At 37.5% G+C, this 23,405-nt stretch overlaps 1 protein-coding gene across 26 annotated transcripts in view; it reads left to right on the plus strand.

The window, feature by feature from the left end:
- The first annotated feature begins 66 nt into the window (after positions 1-66).
- FUBP1 (far upstream element binding protein 1) overlaps positions 67-23,405 on the plus strand; it is a 33,992-nt gene continuing 10,653 nt past the window's right edge. The window contains exons 1-23 of one of the 26 annotated variants that reach the window (XR_013775309.1): positions 193-441; positions 1,398-1,488; positions 2,452-2,514; positions 3,353-3,391; positions 3,739-3,778; positions 4,363-4,412; positions 4,505-4,576; positions 4,862-4,919; positions 5,380-5,542; positions 5,622-5,720; positions 5,804-5,905; positions 6,615-6,717; positions 6,802-6,902; positions 7,475-7,616; positions 8,398-8,558; positions 9,322-9,476; positions 9,562-9,641; positions 12,414-12,542; positions 13,158-13,232; positions 18,056-18,201; positions 19,744-19,836; positions 20,702-20,749; positions 21,656-21,795. Coding sequence is in view for 15 of the 26 variants with exons in the window: in XM_079314118.1 (XP_079170244.1) it covers positions 328-441; positions 1,398-1,488; positions 2,452-2,514; positions 3,353-3,391; positions 3,739-3,778; positions 4,363-4,412; positions 4,505-4,576; positions 4,862-4,919; positions 5,380-5,542; positions 5,622-5,720; positions 5,804-5,905; positions 6,615-6,717; positions 6,802-6,902; positions 7,475-7,616; positions 8,398-8,558; positions 9,322-9,476; positions 9,562-9,641; positions 12,414-12,542; positions 13,158-13,232; positions 18,056-18,201; positions 20,702-20,749; positions 21,656-21,661 (2,037 nt within the window). In the remaining 11 variants the exon portion in view is untranslated. Of the gene's footprint in view, positions 442-1,397; positions 1,489-2,451; positions 2,515-3,352; positions 3,392-3,738; positions 3,779-4,362; positions 4,413-4,504; positions 4,577-4,861; positions 4,920-5,379; positions 5,543-5,621; positions 5,721-5,803; positions 5,906-6,614; positions 6,718-6,801; positions 6,903-7,474; positions 7,617-8,397; positions 8,559-9,321; positions 9,477-9,561; positions 9,642-12,413; positions 12,543-13,157; positions 13,233-18,055; positions 18,202-18,587; positions 23,282-23,405 lie in introns of those variants that run through there. The other 25 variants (XR_013775315.1, XR_013775308.1, XR_013775312.1 and 22 more) reach the window with 25 other exon arrangements.

Here is a 23,405-nt window from a genome sequence, read left to right on the forward strand (position 1 = left end):
CCCTTTTCCCACGTGACTCTCCCGGCCCTATCAGCACCGTCTCCAAGCTCTCGCAGCTCCCGTGGAAACATCGCGATTTCACCACCCCCCCTGCAGGGCGGCCCCGGAGGCCCCGGGGGATCGGCTGGGCGGGGCCGGAGAAACGCCGCGAGGCTTCTCCGCCGTTCTCCGGCGCCCGCCATGAAATCCCGCTCGAGATCTCGCGAGGTTTCGGCGCGCTCCCCCCGAGCACGATGCCGCGCAGGAATGTGAAAGGCGCGCGCCCGCCGCCATTTTCTCTCTTTCTTGGCAGACAGCGGCAGCGGCCGGAGCGGCGCCGGGGTGGCCATGGCGGACTATTCCACGGTGCCCCCTCCTGCCGCAGGCGCGCCCGGGGGAGGCGGCGGCGGGGCTGGAGGAGTGAATGATGCATTTAAAGACGCGCTGCAGAGGGCTAGGCAGGTGTGTGTGGCTCCGTAGAATCAATGGTGTCCCGGGGCCTGGAGGCCGCGGTGTCGGAGCCGCGGGAACAGTGAGGGCGCTGCGCACTCGCCTGTGGGGAGTGGGGGCCCCTCCGCCCGTGTGTGTGCTGGGGGGAGCTTTGTCCCGTCCCCACGCCCCCTTTGCGCCACCTGCCCGCCCTGGGCCGCGAGGTATTTGTAGCCCAGCTCCGCCATTGCCCGCCAACAGCGCCGGGATCGGCCCGAGGGGATTCGGCGGTGAGAGGAGCCGCACGGCGCGGTGCGCCCGCCACGGCGGGGAGGCGAAATCTCGGCGGGCGGGTAGCGGCGCGTTATCGGGCCGGGCCCGGCGGAGGGACGGGCGGGCGGCGGCGCTGCGGCGCGGGCCGTGTTGCGGCGCCCGCGGCGCCCCAGCCTGCTCGGACCGGTTGGGCAGCGCCGCGGCCTGCGGAGCGAGGGCGGCCCTTGCGGAAGCTCTTTATCCCGCAGTTTTATTTGTAGCTTCTGCACCACGGGCGATGTTTTCGTCGCTTCTCGGGCGAAATGTTCGCCTCGTCTGTTAATAAGCGGTCGCGGTTTTGGTAGCATTTGAGGACCCAGTGTAGTTAGGATTTGAAATTGTTTGGCCGGTGAGGCCCTGCCGGGAGATACCACAATGTTTCGCGAACAAAGCGTAGAGAAAAAAAAAAAAAAATATAAAAGCTCGTTTAGGAAAAATGTTTTGTTGTTTAAAAGGCCTCGTTGGGCTCATTTAGGAAGCTCTACTGATGAAGGACGAGCACAAGTCTTCAAAACGTGTAAGAAAACCTTTATGAGCGAAACTGGTTTTGGCCTTTTAAGTATTTGGTGTTATTTAATGCGCATTGTTTAAATCGCTGAAATCTTTCAGAAGACGTGGAATAAACATGGGCTAAATTAATTGTTTTTTTTCTTGGCTCACATCTGCCTTTTGTTTAGATTGCAGCGAAAATTGGAGGAGATGCTGGCACAGCAATGAATTCAAACGACTACGGTTATGGAGGGCAGAAAAGACCTCTTGAGGATGGAGGTACGCACTCATTCCTGCTGCATTTATTTTTGTGGAGTGTGGCCACTCTGTCAGAAAGATTGCAGACGGTGTTTTTGTTTGTGGATTCAGGGGTCTTTTTTCCATAACAGCATTAAAACATTTTGTTCCTTTCACAGATCATGGCGTATTTTTTCATTTTCAGTTTAGTGGGAAAGTTTTAAACCATTGTGCACTAAACTGAAGTGAACGTAAGCCTATTTTACACTATTTTAAATGTGGTTTAAGTGCTGCAAAAAGAAAAATGGATGCTGGAGAAAGGGACAGAAATTAGCAAGTTGAAAAATGTCTGTGTAGGTGTTACTGAAGTGTTTTGTGGTTGTGTGGGGTTGGTCCCAACTTTTGAATTACAATTAGAGCAGGATGTGCTCCTCAAGCTTGATTGTTTCATTATCTTTATTACTGCGCTGTTTCAAATGAAAGTATTAATGCATTTCATTGTAAAAGCATAGGACTTTAAAAAAGTTGGAAAAATAAATTTTTTACCTTGAAGACACTTTGGCATAGTTTATAGTTCAGCCTACAGCATGTGTGAACCCTGATAAATCCTACTTAAATCTTCTGACTACTTGCAGCTTTTTGAATTTGCCTTACACTGCAGTAAAGTTTTCTCATGAAATGTGTCGTCTTCTGTCTCTTCTGAACTTCCAATTTGAACTTAACAGGATTTGGTTAATATACACACAAAATCTTAGCTAAATTGCAGGAAAAAGTCTTTGAGCTTGCTGAAATGTTCTTATAAGTTTCAAAAAAGAGAAATGCCTTTTTTCCTGTAAGAGGATTGAAACTCAGTCTACAGAATGTAGCTAAGGCTTTATATCAGGGGTTCTTGTGTCCTACAGTGAAATTTTTTTTTCTATTAAAGGTGAGGTTTTTAATATACAAAAATGAGCTAATGATGCTTCAGATGATATATGTAATGTATTCTTTTTATTTTATGTGTAGATGGCTCTTGGACAAGTCCGAGCAGTACAACACACTGGGAGGGAATGCCCTCTCCTTTTAAAGGCAGGAATTTTTATTTATTACCTGTGTTTAGTATGTAAACATGACATAAACTAGTGGATCTTTCTGGATTGACACAAATATTTCTTGGAATACATGGCTGAGTTTTTGCTGCACATAAATTATGGTGGTTCATATAGCCTTTATTTCGGGGTGGGAAGGAAGCATCTCAAGTATTATCTTTTCAGATACAGGTTCGTGATTCCTTTTATTTCTCTACTGTACAGAAAGGAGTTGGATAGTAGTGATGTAGTTGCTTTGAATCTGCCTTTTTTTTTTTTTTTGAAGTTTTATGCTATGAAATGCTTGATATTTAGGTAGGGATTTCATGTCAACATTCAGATTGAGATTGCATTGTCATGTGATACTGTTGTATTTTCAGATGTTTGGTCTAGATTTGTGGTCATTGTCAGATTTTTTTTTTAAGTTATCATTGATTTTTGTGTGAATTTGAATTTTTTTTCTTTTTTACTATAGAAGCATCATTAGCTTGAGCAGCCAACAAAGCTCAACTTTGTTCCTTGTCTTAGTTGAGTTTCAGTGACTGGGTATCTGTGAGCTATCTACATACAGTGCATTCTGAAAGCTGCCTTTTGTTAAACTGAATAGCTACATGGAAAAACCTAACATCTTTTCAGCTGTACTAACCAAGTGCTGAGTGTTTGTGAGATTCTTTCTTTTATTCAGATGATCAACTCCCTGAAATTGGAGGAGAAAAAAGAAAGAAAGGAAAAAAAAAAGGGGGGGCTAAAATACACTGGAAGTTTGCAGTTCACACTAAAAGGTTTAAACACTTCTGAATTTCTTGGAAAAAAAAAATTTAAAAATCTTAATTTTGCAGATCAACCAGATGCTAAGAAAGTTGCTCCCCAGAACGACTGTAAGTAATTTTTATTTTGTTGCCAAAAAAACCCTTAACAAGTGTAATATTGTCAGAACAACAGTTTGAAAGTGTTCTGGTAGGTGACACTTAAATAAGAAAGATCCAAAAAATGGCTGGGGGTTTATGTCTTACTTTCGATGTAGTGGGAGTCTACTTGGTAAAACTCAGTGGTAGTAGCAACAACTGAGAGTCTTTATCATTTTTAAACCTTTTGATAACAGTTGTTAAAAGTGACTTGGACAGAAGTTTGATACAATTGAGAGGGTTTTTTTTAATCAAAGGAGAAGCTCGGTTGTAAGATATACCACTTGTTTTAATTTAATTTTAACCATGTTTGTTTATAGCTTTTGGAAATCAGCTGCCACCGATGCATCAGCAGCAAAGGTAAGTTATAATACATCTTACATAGGATTTTTATTGAAATAAAGTAGCTTCAAGCAGTTTTTCTGAAAAAGTGGTATCAACACATGAAGCATTTATTCTTTGTCTTTGTGTGATCTGTTGAAATTTAGCTTTAGCAATCCCAAGTCAGACACTTGAAATGTACCTGCATTGTGGTCTTTCCCCACAGCCTAGGCTATGGGTTGAGCTTACTGAAAAGAAAATACATTGGCTGGTTTTTACTACTTCGGCATGGGTAGCGTAGCTAGAAGTTGGATGCAGATCTGAAGAGGTGATGCTGTCTTGTAAATGAGAAGGGAAACTGAATGACCTAAAAACAAAATAATTCAGACTTCATGCTGTGTGTTACTCAACTACATGTGTTACAAATTCATCGTTTTCTCCACTTGTTTCTTACCTAAACAACCAGGTGTCATTTTGGTGTTTTACCACCTTATGTAGAACTGTGCTTACATAATGACTTAATGGGAAGGAGGGCAGGGCAGTAGCTTGCTTTACTTTAAATATAAATATAATGCTGGTTTGGTCTCTGGGTAGTCACATCTTTTGCTTAACATTGGCTCTAGGTCTGTGATGACAGAGGAGTACAAAGTTCCAGATGGGATGGTTGGATTCAGTAAGTAGTATGGGTGTGCTTTTGTAGCATAGTTGGGGATGTTAGCAGATGCTGTTAATGCAAATAATCTTTCTGTGTTTTCTTTCTCCAAGTAATTGGCAGAGGTGGAGAGCAGATCTCACGCATACAGCAAGAGTCTGGCTGTAAAATACAGATTGCACCTGGTAACTATTTGTGAGGGGGTGTCTGTTTGGGGGGAATGGGGGGATGGTTGGTTGGAAGTCCAGGATATTGCTCCTTGCTTCTCATTGCCTGAACCGTCATTTAAGATACAGGTTAATATTTTTGTGCTAATCATGACTATGATAGGCTAAAGAAATGCAGACTGGCATACACTGATAATTCTGTTTTATTAAATATGAAAATTCAGTAGCTTTATTATGATTAATTCCATAATCTCTTTCTGACTTAACACTGCTGATAAGTTGGTTTTCATTTTATGATTGCAGATAGTGGAGGCTTGCCTGAAAGATCATGTATGCTAACTGGAACACCAGAGTCTGTTCAGTAAGTATTTTTAACTGATGTCAGGAGTGTAATCATGATATTACTCTGATAATAGCTGACCTTATACATGTGGTGAATATATATTTGCTTTTGTCCACTGTTGTGATAGTTGGTTTCAAGTACAAATGTCTTTTCTTTGCATGCTGAATCAAGCAGCAGCTTTTGTTCTGAATTAAGCTTTGATGAGTGTAACTATATACAAGGACCTTGAGGAGGTAATTTCATTGAATGTTTGGTAAAGGACCATCTTTTGTATTCCAATATTGGGGTGGTTTTGTTGTTGTGCAGTTAGTTTCTTAAGCTATTTTGAAGATTTATTGAAATTGCTTCATATTTCTTAGTGACTACAGCCATCATTCTTTGCAGAAACTTCTCAAATTAAAGAAATTGCCAAGAGAATAGGTGTGGGCAAGTGATACGTGCAGGAATGATATTTATAAATGTGTATTTTCTTTGACAGGTCAGCAAAAAGATTACTTGATCAGATAGTTGAAAAGGGAAGACCTGCACCTGGATTTCATCATGGTGATGGACCTGGAAATGCAGTCCAAGAAATTATGATCCCAGCAAGTAAAGCAGGATTAGTTATTGGGAAAGGTGGAGAGACAATTAAACAATTACAGGTATATATGTATCTTCTTTTAAATATGATAGTACTGAATCTGGATTTGCATGAGTGTTGACCTCCCTTTTATCAAATAGGAGCGGGCAGGTGTCAAAATGGTCATGATTCAGGATGGTCCACAGAACACAGGTGCAGACAAGCCCCTTAGGATAACTGGAGACCCTTATAAAGTTCAGGTAAGGAGTGCCTCACAACTTGGAGCATTTACAAATCAGTTCTGATGTTGCAGTACCTAAACAAACTTTCATTCTTCTTTTAGCAAGCCAAGGAAATGGTGCTGGAGTTAATTCGTGATCAAGGTGGCTTTAGAGAGGTGCGCAACGAATATGGGTCAAGAATAGGAGGAAATGAAGGGATAGACGTAAGCATGGTTGAAAAACTTGTTCACTGTATTTTGAGATGTTACCTTTAAAATGTTAAGCTAAATAGAACTGCTGTAAGCTTTTAACCAGATTCCAGAAGTGGTTGTGGTGTGTATGTAATAATTGATTCTTGCTGAATTTACAACACTAAGTGATGTGAATCATGCACAATTTCATTGCCAGCCCTTATAAACAATTTCATTTAGCTGGGGCTTTTTATCAAATGAGCAAGTAAATTTTCTGACCAAGTATATAATGTTACATACTACACTGTTGAAATTGGACTTCAGCCTTCGCGGAAATTATTTAAGTCCAGCTCTTAATGCAAGTCACAAGCTAGCAACTGTGCATCAGTGGGGGGCTTAAAGCTTCATCTGCTAGAATCTGCATTTTAGACACACTGTAAATTATTTTTATTTTTTCTTTTTTTTTTTCTTTTTTTTTTCTTTTTTTTTTTTTAATTCTGAGAAGGGTAAAATGCATTGGGAATTGCTATCACTGAAGTATAGGATCACTTTATTTTTAATGGTTTAGTCCAATATGTGCTAGGCTTGTGACTTAATACTAAAAAATCCTTGAAGCCTGAAGTGGCATTCGTCTTGCCCTAGTTTACAATTCAAGCTAATTCTAACCCTTTCATTGTGTGGATATTTTAGGAATATCTGTGGCATCAACATCTTTGGTTTTGGTTGTTTGGGTTTTTTTTAGGTTCCAATCCCACGCTTTGCTGTAGGTATTGTAATTGGAAGAAATGGAGAGATGATTAAAAAGATCCAGAATGATGCTGGTGTTAGGATCCAGTTTAAGCCAGGTTTGTAATATGTTCATAAGTTTTTGTGACTTAAATGTAAATTTACTGAATTGCATATACTGGAATAGTTCATTTTTATTCCAGATGATGGAACAACTCCAGATAGAATAGCCCAGATCACAGGGCCTCCTGACAGATGTCAGCATGCTGCAGAAATTATTACAGATCTCCTTCGCAGTGTTCAGGTTGGGTAACATTGTTCAGTGTTTAAATTCCCCTGCTTACCTTTTGGGAAGACCCACAGTTTTCAAAAAGTGTGTGTAACTAAAGAAAATAATTTAGTTGTGCCATGTGAATCTACTTCAAAGTTTGGTCTGGAATATGAATGCTTACTTTTACAGTTACAGTTCTGCAAGTGACCATACTGATTCAAAGTCATGGCATTTCTTTATGTGGCTGGTTTTAGAGCTGCTGCTTCTGTTTTGTGTTACAACCAAAAGTTGTAATCAGTGTCTAAAATCTTGTTGTTAGATGAGTCCCACTGCTGCATTTATGGAAGCCAGACAAAAATCTTTGTCCATGTGAAATTTTCTGCTTGCTTTTATATCCTTTCCTCCTTAATCTTTCATATGTGGAATTGTATAGAATATTTTTTAGAATGTAATTTAGGTCTTCCATAAAAGATATTGCTTTAACTAGCAATATGGTCTGAGTAATGAATAATTTTTTTCTTAACAAGGTTGTTATGTAACCTGCTCGCATTATTTCTTTGCAGTACCTTTATAGAATGTACTCATTTGTTGCTGCTTCCTTTTAGGCTGGTAACCCTGGTGGACCAGGACCTGGTGGTCGAGGAAGGGGTAGAGGCCAAGGCAACTGGAACATGGGGCCTCCTGGTGGATTACAGGAGTTCAATTTCATTGTCCCTACTGGCAAAACTGGATTAATCATTGGAAAAGGCAATATATCTTACATATGTACATCTCTATGTTATTTTAAAAACCACTCAGCTTTTTTATTTGGGCAAATGCCATGCTACAGAGATGTGTAATGAGCATGATGCTAATAATGCTGAGGTTGTATGTTCAATCCCTGTATGGGCCTTTCATTTAAGAGTTGGATTCCATAATCCTTATGGGTTCCTTCTAACTCAGAATATTTTTGATTTTTAAAAATTTTAGTTGCCCAATTTTGCCTGTTTTGATGACTTTGTATATACTAATAGTACATATGACTTCTCTTGATCCTGTAAGAGGAGGAGCCAGTTCAGGGAATTTAGCTTTCTGGCTTTGGTGCGCTGCAAGAAGTTGTGGATTTAACTACCCTATCAGCTTCTGTGGGGCTTTTTCATCATTTGGGCTTCCTTACCCCTTTATGTAAGGAGGTTGGGTTTGAAGTTTATAATTACTGATAACTATGTATGTCAGTTGTTATTAATGCCTAATATTAAATGTTTACGTAAATTAAAAATACAGATAAGATGGTAGGAGTTCTTTGCTGCTGTTTCTGAGTAACATTTTTTGTAGTCTAAAAAAAGAATTTATTTTACTAGTTTATTGCCATTAAAGCTCCGTGCTACACTGGAGAGGTCTCATTTGAATTGTTAGCATGTTGTGAATGGCTCATAAGAATAGGTGCCTTTTCTTGTCTTTTCGGCTTCCATGCAGTTGACTTTCTCTGTTGTGAGTCAGTACTTTTTGCTTTGATGCACATCATAAAAACTCTTATCTTGTGTTGTAGGTGGTGAAACTATTAAAAGTATAAGCCAACAGTCTGGTGCTAGAATAGAACTTCAGAGAAATCCTCCACCTAATGCAGATCCAAACATGAAGATGTTTACTATCCGTGGAACACCCCAGCAAATAGATTATGCACGACAACTTATAGAAGAAAAAATTGGAGTGAGTGGACAACTGCTTTTTTCCTTACTGTTAGAGCTAAACAGAACTGAAAGCAAGTCTCCTTTGTGGAGATCTCTCTTTCATTTCACTTCCCAGGTTAATTTAATCAGATAATAAATAGATAATAATGGTAATCTGGATTTAAAGTGTTACAACAAAACCTTGAAATGGAAACAGTTTGTCTCTTCAATATCATATGGTGTGTTCTTGAAAATACCAATTTTGTCTATATGAAAAAATTAAGTTCAAAGATGTCACTGATACTAAATTGTGTGGGGTTTTTTCAGTCCTTGTTTGGGTAAATTTTTAATCCAAGTTACACCTTGGGTTTCACCAGACTTTAGTTTGCATGTGTTGCATGTAATCAAATTTACTATAGGCTTTTTGTGCATGAGCTTACAAGCAGGTTTAGTTATCAGATTTAGATGTATTGATTTATTTTAAAACTGATAGTCTTGTCAGTGTGGGGAGTTTAGTGCAACTTGTGAAAAAATGTGTGGGTTTTTTGTAAAATCCTTCACTTCCTCAAGAAGAAATAAAATTAAATAAATGAAGTTTTGCAGTTGCTATTAGTGCCACAGCTGTCTTTTAACTAGCTCTACGCCTAATCAAACTTCAAATAGCCTATTTTCTGCAAGGAACTGTCTTTAAAACTAGTCAAACCTTTTAGAGATTCTTTGAGTGTTCAGATAAATGCTTTTAAAATGCTGAAAGATGGAGAACCTCAGGGTGAATTTTCATTTCTGTGCTACCCTTGTTACAGGGTCCAGTGAATCCATTGGGTCCACCTGTCCCCCATGGTCCCCATGGTGTTGTTCCTGGCCCGCATGGACCTCCTGGGCCACCAGGTCCTGGTGCTCCCATGGGACCATATAATCCAGCTCCTTACAACCCAGGCCCTCCTGGTCCTGCACCTCAGTAAGTATTGCTTCAGCTGACATTCTTCTGTGTGGGGTGACCCTGGGACTGCCTTTCACTGTGTGTGCGACCTGATCTTTTACAGTGGTCCTCCAGCTCCATATGCTCCACAGGGATGGGGAAATGCTTATCCACACTGGCAGCCACCAAACCCACCAGACCCAGGTAAGAAATGCACAGTTATATTGTAGTGTTGGTATATTTCAAGTACATCCATTCTGTCCTTGCAAGTATATGCATTCTACAGTTCACTTGTAATACATTCATAATACTGAAAAATCTTCTGTTTTTCTGACTTTTTTTCACTGACTGTCAGTTTACTTATGTTTTGCACTTTCCATGTGTGACTTGTGAAATGTTGAAATTTAATTGTTACAGTTGAACTATGATTTTTTTACAAGTGTTACTGATACTGCATCACTATTTATGATACTTTTTTCAAGTCTTGCTTCACTGGTTTTGTACAATTGAGTTCTTTTAAAATTGATGTTTTTGCATAAAGTTCTGTAATAAGGATGTCTCTTCTTTCTCTAATAGTAAATGACTTTGTATTTTGTTTTAAACAGTCTTTACTGATTTGTCTTTCTAGGTTTTGTTCTATTACAATTATTTTTAAGAGTCTGATACACCAATGTGTTTTGTTAAGTCCCTTTTGAGGCCTTAAACCTTGGTGAATTGCTGTTAATACAGTAAAACTAGGTTGTGTATTTTGAGTTTTTGCTTATAACAGTTTCATATTTTCTTCTGAAGCCCATCTTTGTAGAATCTGTTTCTTCTATTTCTGTTTATCTTTGTCAAGATTGGGAGTTCTTACTTAATTCCAACTTCCAAAGTTGTAGTATCCTGCTTTTCTTTAAGTTTACATCCTTTGGTTGGACTAGAGGATATGGGGAAATGGAACATCAGCCACAGAAGGCATGGTAAGGCTAGATGCTTGAGTCTATTGCACCTCATTTGTTTGAGGTAGAGTTTCCTCAGAACTTGAGCCGAAATGCCTCAATTTTATTTTTGTTATAAATGACAGATATATTTTGATAGCTGCTGTTCCTGACATAGGTTCCATTAGTGGAAAAGGAGACTCCATGTATGTATCATGTTATGTCTTGCAAAGAGCCCTTGCTGGTTTTGGTTCCCAAACTTCTACACAAGGTAGCTCTGCATGCATTCAGTTCAGTTAAAATGCTTGCTGGCATCATTTGAAAGTAGAATGGTTTAAAGTGACTTAGTCTCAGCAAAAGTATTTCATGCAAAACCACTGTTAAAACATTGCAGCCTTTTCACACCACTTTCTTATTTTTATTGTTACTTATCTGTGTAAAGGCTGTGTGAGAAAAATGGCAAATAACTCTCTTGATGTCATCTTCATGATTCTGTAACATTTTTTGATAAACACCTCTCTTACAAATTTTAACTTCTCATATGTGCAGTTAAAGTTGGTGTTTCTTTTGACTACTGTTTCCTTGGATGAATTTTCTGCAGTTTTCACATAGGTACTCATTCCACTGTAACAAATGGGTTATTTTAGTACTTTTTTCAGTGGTGTTTTCTCCAGAACCTGCTTGCCCTTGTTATGTGAAAGTGGAGCTAGTTACTACAATCAGATTTCTTTAGAAATTTAATGAATCCAGCTCTCTGGTGTTCTACTCTAGAGAAGTGCTAAGGAGAAGGAGGGTGGAATTGAGCAATGGCTTATTTAATATTTGCAGGTAACCTTAGAATATAGAATGTGTTAGTTTAAATCTACTGTTGTTGCTGGAAGCAGTGTAATTTCAAACAGAAAGTAGTGTATTAACATTTTTTATTCTGTGTATATTTGAAGTGGTTACAGCTGAATTTTATTTATCACAGGCTTTCATTTAGCATTAATTTGTTAGTCTGGGTTTCTTCTTGAATGCCTTTTTCAGGGGATTTCTTCATCTTCCTTTACTCACTGCCTTACCTGTTTCATGTTTAGGGAGTATTGTATTTCCATTCCCATGTATAGTTACTCTAAAGTATCAGCTGTGTCCATGTCCTTTTGTGAAATTCTCTCCTCGCTTGACTGCATTTCTTTGCAGATACTGCCATTGTTTAAGACTTCAAATACTGTTTGCAAATAGATGCTGGTTGTGTAAAACATACTATGTTCTCTAATAGTAGATTTTCAGGTATTGTGGATTGTCTGTCTGGTAATGTAATCAATCTCTGATTCAGCAAGAATAAGCCATTCCTAAAGGCTAAATGTGAGAAACAGAGAAGTAAAACCCTAGGAAGCAGCATCATTGGCCTACCTAAATGTAGATAAAAATAAGGAGCCATGGAGATAGATGCAGAAGATACAACTGTTTCTATTATCTTTTTATACTAAAAAGCTGTAAGTAAACAGTGGTGCTTAGTAGCCATGTATGGGGATTCAGATTCATAAAATGCTGTGTGTTATTCTATTTTACTGTTACCTTAAAGTTTAACTGACAAGCATTGCAAATACCTAGTAAGTCTTCTATTCTTCTGTTTCAGAAATATGTATTTGGCATGCCTCCTCCACCGGTGCCAGTGTCATTAGCGTGAGGTTCTAACAAAAGTAAAACCACTGAAATTGTTTGGTGCTAGAATGATTCATTGCTGCTACCATTTTATTGTCATGACTGTTTAAATAGACTTGAAAAATCTGTGTCTGTTTATCACATCTAAGATTAATAAGGGCATTGTAGTAGTAAAGGTTCTAAAATTATTTTATCTCACCAACTCTATGAAAGTACATTTTGTACATTGCATTAGTCTGAAACCTGATCAAAAGTTTATGCTAGAAAGAAAAAATACTTGAAGTATACATAGATGTTTTGTTTAGATTGATTTTTTTCCTTGGAGGAAAATAGGAATGCTTAGGACAGGATTAACTGAGGACAGCATTAGGTTCATAGTAGTACTATTATAAATTCTTATGTTCTGTTTTCATAGGTAAGCCAGGAACAGATCCCAATTCAGCAGCGTGGGCAGCTTATTATGCTCACTATTATCAGCAGCAAGCACAGCCACCACCTGCAGCCCCTCCTGGTGGACCAGCTACAACCCAGACTAATGGACAAGGTAGATTTTGAGTGAAATGAACACATTTCTCATTGCTGGAGGTGTAAATACCCCATAATTTTTTATTGTTGTCCTTGTATGTTGGGTAATTTTATTTTATGTGGCTGACTTTCTTAGAAAACTATTGTTTATTGCCTTCAGTATTGCTTTTCTTAATTTCAGCAGTAACGAGGGTAGTGTATTTATCTTGGAATATACTCCAAAGAGAATTTTGCTGCAGTGTGGGCTGACTTAATGACTACATGGAGCAGTCAAAAATAAAAATGTAATGAGCCAAGCTGTTGATTGTTATTTACTTAAACGGTTGCATCACTTCCAGTGGGTTTAGGACAATTACAATTGTAGTATTTAGTTGTGTTATTTTAATATTTATGCCTGGCTGAGGCTTACCACTTGAATTCTGGTATTTTGTATTGCTAGTAGCATGCACTTCCTGAATCTTGAAAACATGTCTTTTTTACTAGTTGCTTCTAGTTGTAGTAGCTTGTACCACAAAGGTTTATAGTGTCAGATTTGAGTCATGTCATGTGGGAGTGTTACTGAAAATTAGTTATTTGGATTATGTGTGAAACAAACCTCAGTAATTTTAGTCTTAACTATTTTAATATAATTCAGGAGATCAGCCAAACCCAGCACCAGCAGGGCAGGTTGACTATACCAAGGCCTGGGAGGAGTACTACAAAAAAATGGGTAAGTGTGCAGGGGCTTTTCTGTTGTTTTATCTGTTCCATAGTTACAGTGGAATGTTTTAGGAGACCTGTATATTTTGCTGGATGAGATGGGGGTTTTTACCCCCAAAAAATTGGAATGCACTGTCAGTGTCTTCTGAACCAAATACTGCTGAGAAACAGAATTGAATTTTGTGGTGTTTTTAGGCATTTCGCGGTACTCAGGTTACTGATCAGCTTTATAGACATCCTTCAGACTTGCTGAGATGTCTTTGATCATTGGGGAAACAACATCTTTTAAATGCTTCCATCTGAGTTTTTTTAAGTACATTTCTGAAGTTTTGGAGTTCAGCTTTGATCTACTTTGTGAAGCTGTTGTTTTTCTTATTTGGTAGTTGTTTTCAGTTCTCTTCAGACGATGTATAATTTGTTTTTTCTTGTACTTTTCTTCTTCTGTTCCAGGTTACTAAAGCATCATACTTAACTGTGCTCTTTTTTAAATAGGATTTGCTTTGCAGCTCTGTTTAAACTGCAGGTTATATGTTGTTGGTAGCATTTTTTATAAAAATGTAATGAATGTGTTGGTTAACTTGATTATTTGGGTTTTTTTTTTATAAGGGAAGAGTATGTGGCTTTTATTGGCTGGTAGAAGGTGTCATTACCTTTTAAATCGCAGTCATATTCTGTCATGGTGTCCTGCCTTGAATACTGGAGGTGATGGGGGCTGGATACTGAGCACCAGTGGGTTTAGGAATGCCACTGCTTTCCCAGGTATCTCTGACCAGACATACAGCAGCATCTGGTATGGGATATATATCTTTGTTTGCAGGGAAGGGTCTGATGGCTGTTCTGCCATCTTCCAAGTGCACTCAGTTTTCTCATGGAATATTAAAAGCATTCAGATTTAAGATTAATAACATGCTTAATTCCTCTTACCAACATTCCACTGTATTGATAATTACTTGCCAAGACATAACTATCATTGTTCTTTATTTTGGCATGGTTTAAGTGATGAATTCTACAGGAAACATATAATGAGTATTTAGTTTAAGAACTGCTAATCAAACCAAGAAAATTACAACTCCCAAGCTTGTGATTTCTGAGATGATAGGCCTTCTTATTTTTCTTATTCATGGTTCATTTAGCTATTTCTTTTCAATTTACTGTCTCTGTTAGTTTGGCTCACATTCTGAAATGCAAAATTGTGGATGGCTCTCTCTATTTTTTAAAATAATGTAATTTGTTGGCAGGCACTCTGCAATCATTCTAATTTGCTCTCTTGGAAAGTGTGGGTTGCACTAGTCTTAAATAATAGCAAGTTATAAGGTGTTGGGATAGAGTTTATGGGAGCAATTCCAAAGAAGAATGTGAGCAAAAAAAAATACATTGGGAGATAAAAATAGTCGCTCTTAAAATGCAAAATACAAAAAATGCCAAGACAGTGGAATAAGAAATAAAACATGAGGGCAGTTTTAATTCCTTTTTCTAGTTTGGATTGAGTTCTTTGCCTGAAGGAGAGTTCTTGATGACTGGACCTGGATAATTTGACTGTAAATCATGAAAACTTTTACTGCACAACCTTGATGCGGCAGATACCATTTCTCTTTAAAGCCACTTAGAAAAGAGGAATTCAGCTGGAGTTGATGTAATGCAAAATAGTGCTGGTTTCCCCCTCTTCACTAACAGTGTTAAAAAGTAGTAGTAGATGTGATGGACAGCAATGCTGTCCAACAGCATGTTCTTGTTGTCTCCAGGCTTTCCAGTACCATTTGTGCTTCCTATAGTGCTGTAATCTTCTGTCCCCATTAACTTGTGCCAAAGGATGGCAGTTACAAGTCACTTGCTCTTTGACAACTCAGAACTTTCACAGCACAGATGATTTCACCAAACATTTTTGGGGAGAGCTGAACTGAAACTCAGTTTTGTTGAGCCCAGTCAGTTCTGTTTTTGCTGCTGAAGAAAATTATTTTGATAATCCTTGTGGCAAGTTGAAAAAGATGCCTGTGGTATTGCAATTGGTGTTTTGGATTTTCTCATACTTAGTCAAATATGAGTGGTCTGAAAATGCTAAATCACTCTGGAATATTCCCATCTAAACAATAATAGTGTTTTCAAACCGGCTTCCTACTGGCTTGATATGTATGACTGCTAATCACAGAGAACACTTGAATGTATTTTTCACTGAACAATGACTTGAATATTAACCTGTTTTCTGACTCAGAAATAGAGTGGCAAAGTCCCCATCTCCTTTTTCAGACCCTTGTTTCAGAGGCTACTGCTTTGAGTAGCAAATGCTCCAAAAAGTCACTCACGAATAACAGTTCCCTCTAAACATGAAATCATGATCATTAGTAAATGATCTGTATGTCATCATTGGAATTTTTAATTTTATCATTTAAAGTTGTTCCCCATGTATTGTGGGCTTGACATACAGTTAAAGGATTCCATAATGAAATAGAAGTGTTTTTAAAACATTCCTCAGCATTGTAGTGTGAAAGAAGAAACAGAGCAGTTTTCTCTTACTAGAATCACCCTTGATAATGTTGAACTGTAAAATCTGCTGGTGTTTCCTTTCTCAGCCCTTCTTAAAGGGGAGGAGTTCTGTTTCTCCTGTTTCCTTTGTATGGAGTTGATCAGGGTTATCCATAAGTTTTCCTGTTGAATTTGGCTATTAACAAGCAGGTGCTGCTTAGTGCAGCTTTACACTGAAAGGAAGCTTTGACTAAACAGCTGAATTCCATGTGTAGGTTCAGAACTACTCACAGTATTTAGTAGGGAAATGGTGCACCTAAAATACCCATTGGGACAGAAGTCTGGTTTGACATCTTTGAGTGGATGTTAAATTTCCTTTTTTTGATTTCTTATTTGAATTTCAGTGCTGCCTTGACATAGTTGACTGAATGTCCAAAGATTCTTGGGTCTTAACGCACAAAAAATCCCTTATCTTTGACATTTGACATAGTTGTGATGACAAGTAATTTTTAAGTACAGTTACCATCTCAAAGTAATGGTCAACTTAGGAAGAATGTATCATGGGGTAATTTGTAACCATATTAAAGGTAGTTTTTGTTGAAACAATTGATCAGAAGTGTAAATTTTAAGTTGTGCATTACAAGTTTTAAAATGTGATTACAGCTCTAAAGATTTTAAGAAATCTAAGTTTTTCTCGAAATTTCATTGCTATATAAATCAAAATAAAAGATGGATAGACTTTCAGAACTTACCTACAGTGTAAGTGGAAAAACTAAGTTGTAGAGAGTTGGAAAATGGAAGGTTATATTTTGATGGTTTTCAGGATAGTGCTTTGCCAAATACCTCCTCTCCTCACACTATATGTTTTTGAGAGGATTAGAAGACTACACATGTGTAGGAGTAGTGTGAAAAGCTAGGATTCTTCATGTGAATTTTCTCTGTTAAAGTATTTTTAAACAAACAAAGTGAGCTTTCTGTCTGATACTCTAGAAAACACTTCATTAGAATTTTTGATACTCATGTTCCTCAAAATTGCTCAGTGGCCTCATATTCAAATAAAAGTTGAGATGGTTTCAGGTAGGATTGAAAACTTTCAGCTGTCATTATGTGGAAGCTGCCCCTTTTTGTTCGTAACAGAATAGACAGTTGGATGCACAGGGAATTGTACAGGGTGCAGATTTGCATTCTGCTTGGGTTTGTTTCCTGTAGGGTCAGCTCATGTAGTGGTTTGTTTTTGTGGGGTTAGGGGTTTCTTTTTCTAGTATCTTAGGAAAAAAACTTGCAGAGGTAGTGAATTTTGGTAGTATCCTAATTCTGACTGTAGAACTTCTGATTTTAAAAATAACCCATTAAGAATGTAAATCAGAAGTGTCTTAGCACAGTAGTAAAAGTTCTGGTTTGGAAGTGAAGGAAACTTCAAATAAAGTACTACATATAAAACTCTTCTGTCTGGGTGCCCAAAAGTGTGTGTGGAAAGGTGTTCAGGTAGAGCATAGAGAGTGCTGCTTTGATTAGAGTTTGGTACATTTTGTAGTGATAACTGCAAAAAAGTCCACAGAAGTTATTAAGATGAGTGGTACTAAGAGGGCATGTGTTTGGTGTTTCTGAAGTTGGGGGAGAAAGGAAGTAAGGATGTCCTTGACAGGTCTCCTGTGGAAGAACAGCACGACTGAAAGGTTTGCTGTGATCTTTCTTTGATTGTTTTGCTTGGGTTTTTAATATGCTGAAGAGTCCCTGTGTATTAGGCTGTCACTGTTTGGGATTTTAGTCTGTCAGTTGATTCTGTTGAAAGGAGCAGTAATGGTGAGCTGTTTGGAAGAATGTATTTGTACATGCTCTTGTTTCTATAGGATTGGAACTTCCACAAAGCATGAAAGCAAGTTTTGGGACTGTGTTCTGTGGTGGAGTAAATGTTTACAAAAATTACACACTTTTTGAAAAACGTAACCTGCAATAACCTTAAAATTGAATGAAGGATGCCAGAACTGGGGAAATGTATGAATTGGCATCTGCTGAGCTAATGAATGCAGTCTGTAATATGAGATAAAAGCAGTCTAGGTGGATTACAAAAAGTTTTGCCTCTTGGCATGTACTTAAATGCTACTGTTGTTCAGGTCAGCAGGCCTTAAACATCATTCATTATTATAAATCAGGAGTCAAAGTAAACTGTCCTTACGGTTCCTCAGTTTTGATTTACATGGGAATCATTTCATTAAAATAGTAGAATGAGTGTTCAGGCTGAAAAAAGCAACCATGAGTTTATTCAAAAGCCTTGGAGGAATATTGCTAGGTGATGTTTGTTAGGCACTGAGATAGTAAAATTTTCTCATTTCTGTTGCAACAACAAAGCTGTGTAATTGTAATTCCTTGCAGGTCAAGCTGTTCCTGCCCCTGCGGGGGCTCCTCCGGGCGGTCAGCCAGATTACAGCGCGGCGTGGGCTGAGTACTACAGGCAGCAGGCAGCGTACTACGCTCAGACCAGTCCACAGGGAATGCCACAGCATCCTCCAGCACCACAGGTACAGTCTTAAAGTGGTTTTTGGCTGGCTTGTCTCAGTGGTTGTAGATATTTTTTTGCATGTCTTCTGCTTTGTTCCTTTGGGGTATGCATCTTTTTTTCTAGCAAAATGGCTATTGGAATAATTAGTAGATGACTTTGTTTACCTGATAACTTGAGTTCTGTATCTATCCATATGTTTGGTGATTGTTTTTGTTTTTGTTTCTTTTTTAAAAAAAAAGAAAATAGAAAAACTTTTTCCTCCCAGGGTTTTGAAAACCATGCAAGAAGCCACCACCATTTACATTAACCAATTTTTCTTTCTTAAAGGCTTCACTCCTGAGTTAGCTTAATTTAAAGGATTTTCTTTAACTTTTTGTGTATCTCTTATGTATCTCTTCTGCACAGGGCCAATAATAAGAAGTGGACAATACAGTATTTGCTTCATTGTGTGGGGGAAAAAACCTTTGTTAAATGTATGGATGCAGACGCCTTGATGAAGATCTTAATTTTGGTTAAAAAAATAGTGTTTTTGAAAATGTACAAAATATCTATCACTACTGATAGGAGGTAATATTTCTGTGTAGAAATGAAAAAATGGTTTGTTTTTTAGTATTAGTGTAGATGTACACATTCCAGCAAATGTATTTGCAATTATGTGGTCAATGCTTTGTGATATAAATGTACTTTTTCAATGTATACTTTATCACTTTTAAAATGCTTGTTTTGTGCTTTACAATAAATAATATGAAACCTCCTGTGTCGGTAAGTTGGATATGTGGGTATATGCAGAATTAATTATAGGATTGATTTGCAACGCTGAATCAAGGTACCTGTACACAAATGAGTTGGGTTTTTTTTTTCCCCCCATAAACCTTATTGAGTTTAAAAGCTTGTCATTAGCATGTTTTTCCCCTCTTGCAGAATAGCTGTAGATGGAGGATCTCTTTCATTCATTGTATTTTGCTGCCTAGCACCAGGAATCTTGATACCTTAATTTTCTTTCTACTTGATTAAAACTGCATGTGTTTAAGAAGGTGATCTTTTGGCATACTTCCATTGCATTAACAGTGAAATTTCCTTTTATACATGACCACTGTTTCAGACCTGTGCAGCTGCTATAACAGATAACGTTTGTTTTTAATTGAATACTTCAAAACTGTTCCTGCATAATTATTTTATGGATTTTTTCAGACTAGTTATAAAATTTACTTAAAGTGTAATGTGCTTAAGCCTTCAGTTTTAAGTAGTCCACTTGAAAATTCAGTGTAGAAAAGTCAATGTGCTAATGCATAGTAGTTACAGAAATTGCGTCTGTCCTTAAAGCGCTGTTTTGTTTGAGTGGTGGGAGTGGTTGAGAACTTCCTGCAGAGCAGATAATTTCTCTTTTTGTAAATATTCAAGTATTTGAATCGATTGATTATTTTTTTATATACTTGAAACTTCTTATTGCTCTAATGCTCATACTTAAAAAGCTGATTCTCTTGAAATCCTGTGTTTGCTCTTTGCATATATTAGACTACATGCACTACAGTCTGTCTTGCCGTTGTCTGTTGAAGTGCAGGTTTGATCCAGCCAGTATAGAACTAGCTCTATAGGGGTGAGGAGGACTGTGCTGTGTATCATCCTTGATTGTTCCTTCAAGGAGCATTGCACTGTAAGTACATCAGAATGACAAATTGATGAACTGCAACAGTATCTTTTTGTCAATGTTCCACATAATGCAAATGCTGTACTTGTGTGATATTATGTTGGAATACAGTGCTGGTATCTTAGGAAATCATAATTGCTTCTTAATTCAGAAACGTAGGTTTGCTTATGTATATACATACACATAATTTCAGTTTTGTCGGTAAGTATCCGTGAAACTTTTAGCAATAGCTAAAGAAAAACATGTTTCTGTGTATCTGAGTAAGAGTTTTTTTCATCAGTACTCCTGAGACAGCTGTCATTCAGTGTTTTAAAATATGCATATCATAACCTTGAAGTCTTTGGAACCACTTGTTAGACAGAGTTGTCTTTGTCTTCAGATAGTTTGCAGATATGTAGTGATGTAGGTATGTTTTAAATAATTCTATAACTGTTAACTGCTTTAATTTTTGGAACACCATGTTGTTGCTTTGAGAATAATTTTTTTTAGGGTGGCTGCACAGAGAAGTAAAAGTTAAGGCTTGAAAACTGAAGTAGTTTTTTCAGATAATCAGCAATGTATGTATTGTGCTGTAGAAATAGAAGGAATTATTTTTATCCCTTTCAAAACTAGGAATTATGCTGGTAGCTTGAAGAAGGCTAGGACAGTATTTGCTATCTTTAGTGTAGGGTATTAAGTTTAATAGTCAGGTATTTTGCATGGTATTTTGTAGATAACCTTACAGAATGGTGCATTTATTATGTACTAAACTGAGCAAAATTAAATTCGCTGGATTCTTTATCATTCACAAGATGGAGGCTGTTGATTTTGATTCATTTAAGGTATAAAATCTTTATTAATTGCAAACAGTGCAATTATTTATACTTCACAGTGCCTTCCCAGACCTTCCACCTTAGGTTCTGCTGCAAAAAAGCAACAGGTAAGCACAACCTAAGGAAGTATATAAATTAATATATTTCAGTACATTAATGTTGTCCCTGTGAGATCTTGTGGTTGTGTATTGAAAAGCAATCTGCTGCTTCCCCAAATGCATTGTTACTCACGGTTCCATTTGAGTGGAAAAATCTTAAGTTTTAAACAACTGTTTATATTTCTAGGTCAATATGTATTTTTTCTTTTTTCTTTTTTCTTTTGTTTTTTTTAAGAAAAGATTATTAGATTGCAGTAATTGAATTTGATCAGAATAAGTAATTTTTGTTATTTTATCTCAAATAGATAACTGTTGCAATTAAAGAATCAAAACTTTTAAAATATGCAGGAATTGCTTTGGTTAGAAATGTCAACAGCCTTCACAAATGTTTTTTTGTAATAGGGCACTATTCCCACTTAATCCATAAGATCTAAATGTAAAGAATGACTTCTTGTTGTTATCACTGATAACTTGTCTTACAGTTATAGTGTGTTAGTGGAATCTTAAGCTAACTTAGTTTGCTTATTCATACTTGACATGGTAGGAAAAGAGATTTTGGAGTTTGAGATGAGTATGTTTTAACTGAAAAAGCATGAGCACCAGTTAAATCTTTAACAGTATGGCAAATAATATTTTATTGCTATAGCAGTCAGTGTATCCTGTTTCTTGATACTTTTAACTGAATTGCTGAATATTTTGATAGTATAAAATGTTAAATGTCTTACAGATGGTCTGGTACAGGTTTTTGTTCTGAGCTTTTGTTGTTGGTTTTTTTTAGCTTAACATAAAGCAGCATCTATTTGTTTTTTTTGTTCATTATTCTGTTTCTAAAATGTGCTGCTCCTCTTTCAAAAGTCCTGCTTATCTGCATCAAAGAAAAATATTCAAAAATACTGCCTTCATTTTCACACACAGTGCTGAAGATGCTGCAAGCACCAAATCATAGCTCATAGAATCAGGTCCTGAGATAGTTACTACCAGTAAAGAGGAATCCTTTGAGTGTATGCCATTGGTGAGCCGATGAGCATGGACCATAGAAGGGCTCCATGTAGAAGGTAAAATTGGCAAAAGCATAACAGATTTGAAATGTATCCCATACATAATGATATAGGGTGTAATTTTTGTTTTGATCACTTCTCATTCTTTAAAGTATTCTTTGTTTGACCATAAATGTTCCATAATCTGTTAAGTTTTTTAAACTGTGATTTAATAATATAAACCATCTATTTTACTTTATATTCTTCTAAACAGTCAAGCTAATTTTTGAACTGAATTAATAGTTGTGCTTCAGTTTCTCAAGCCACTTAGTATTTCATCTGTAGCTTAACATGTAACTTCATTTTTGACGTGAGAAGAGGGTAGATGTGTACCATTTGGATTTTGATACTGTGGATTTAGTGTGGGGGTGAGTCATTGTTCACTTCCTTTTTACATGGTACTTTTTCCTTCAACTGTTACACCTAAAATATCTTGAACAGTCTTTCAGTTGTTAATTTAGCCTGTGGAAGGAGATAGAGAAGAAAAAGCCAGTGTATTGGGATGTTGCTAGTGTTTGGAAGGTGAGATGTTCTTGTGTGTAGCAGTTGAGGTGTGTTGGCTTCTAGCTTTCTCACTGCAGGGCTTACAGGAATGCTGGTTTGTGCAGAGCATAGTGTTTCTTCTTCAACTCTTTCTCCAAACTCAGAGTTCCTGGGACAACAGTAGGTTATTGGAGTCACCTCTGTACCCAAAAAGATAACTGGACTTCCTTAGAAATGCTGTGAACTTGTCCAGAAGGTGTCTTGAAATGTTTCCTGCTTACCCCACCCTCACTGCTTAGTGTCCCACAATGAATGTGAAGAGAAAGAAGTTTTAAAAGTAAGCATAATGTTGCAAGTAGAAAAAGTGTTTTCATATCACTTTCTACAGCTTATAGGTTATTAGGACATGAAATAAAATACCAGGTGGATACTCTTTAGTGTAGCTGAACTATAAGTCATCTGTTTCACTTACTCAGGCAGACAGGATCACAATTCACTTGCACAGCCTATCTTGAAGTAATTTCATCTTTTGCTAGTGGTATTTCATTGAATGGTAGAAACTGTTTCTCCCCTATTCTTTTCCAGAGTAATTCTTAAGTTTTCCATTGCATGCTAAAAGCTTTTCCATTTTGCTTTTTTACTGGAAGTGGGGGGAGGAAGGGAGGACTGGGCTTTTCAGAAAGCGTACAATTGACAGGATTCCCTCTGCCCTAGTAATAGCATATGAAACTCTTGTGTATGCACAAATATTTCTCTTGCGTGCATGTGAAATGCCTTTTCGTCCTGAGAAAAGTGTTCTCTGCAGAAACTACCCGTGTGTAAACAGAAGATTGGCTTTAAAAGGCAACTGTGATGGGAACAGTGTCTTAGGGAGATGCAGCTTGGACTTGAGGTAAATTGAATGCTTTACAAAAATGTGGTTTTGAGCTTGCATTGACACTGTATGTAATATGGGTACACTTTAACTGTATAATGGTTTTTGTATGGTTTTTCTCAATAAATGTAAACTGACAAATAATAATAGCAATGTTTTTGTCTTTTTTATGCTCCTGTCCCTACCTTTGCTAAAGGATGCTCTGTTTAGCTTCAGAGCAAAAATATTGTAGCAACCTGTACTTCTGTGAATGAACACCACCCACAAAAAT

The sequence above is a fragment of the Erithacus rubecula genome (assembly GCF_903797595.1).
Source record: "Erithacus rubecula genome assembly, chromosome: 10".
NCBI classification, from domain to species: Eukaryota; Metazoa; Chordata; class Aves; order Passeriformes; family Muscicapidae; genus Erithacus; species Erithacus rubecula.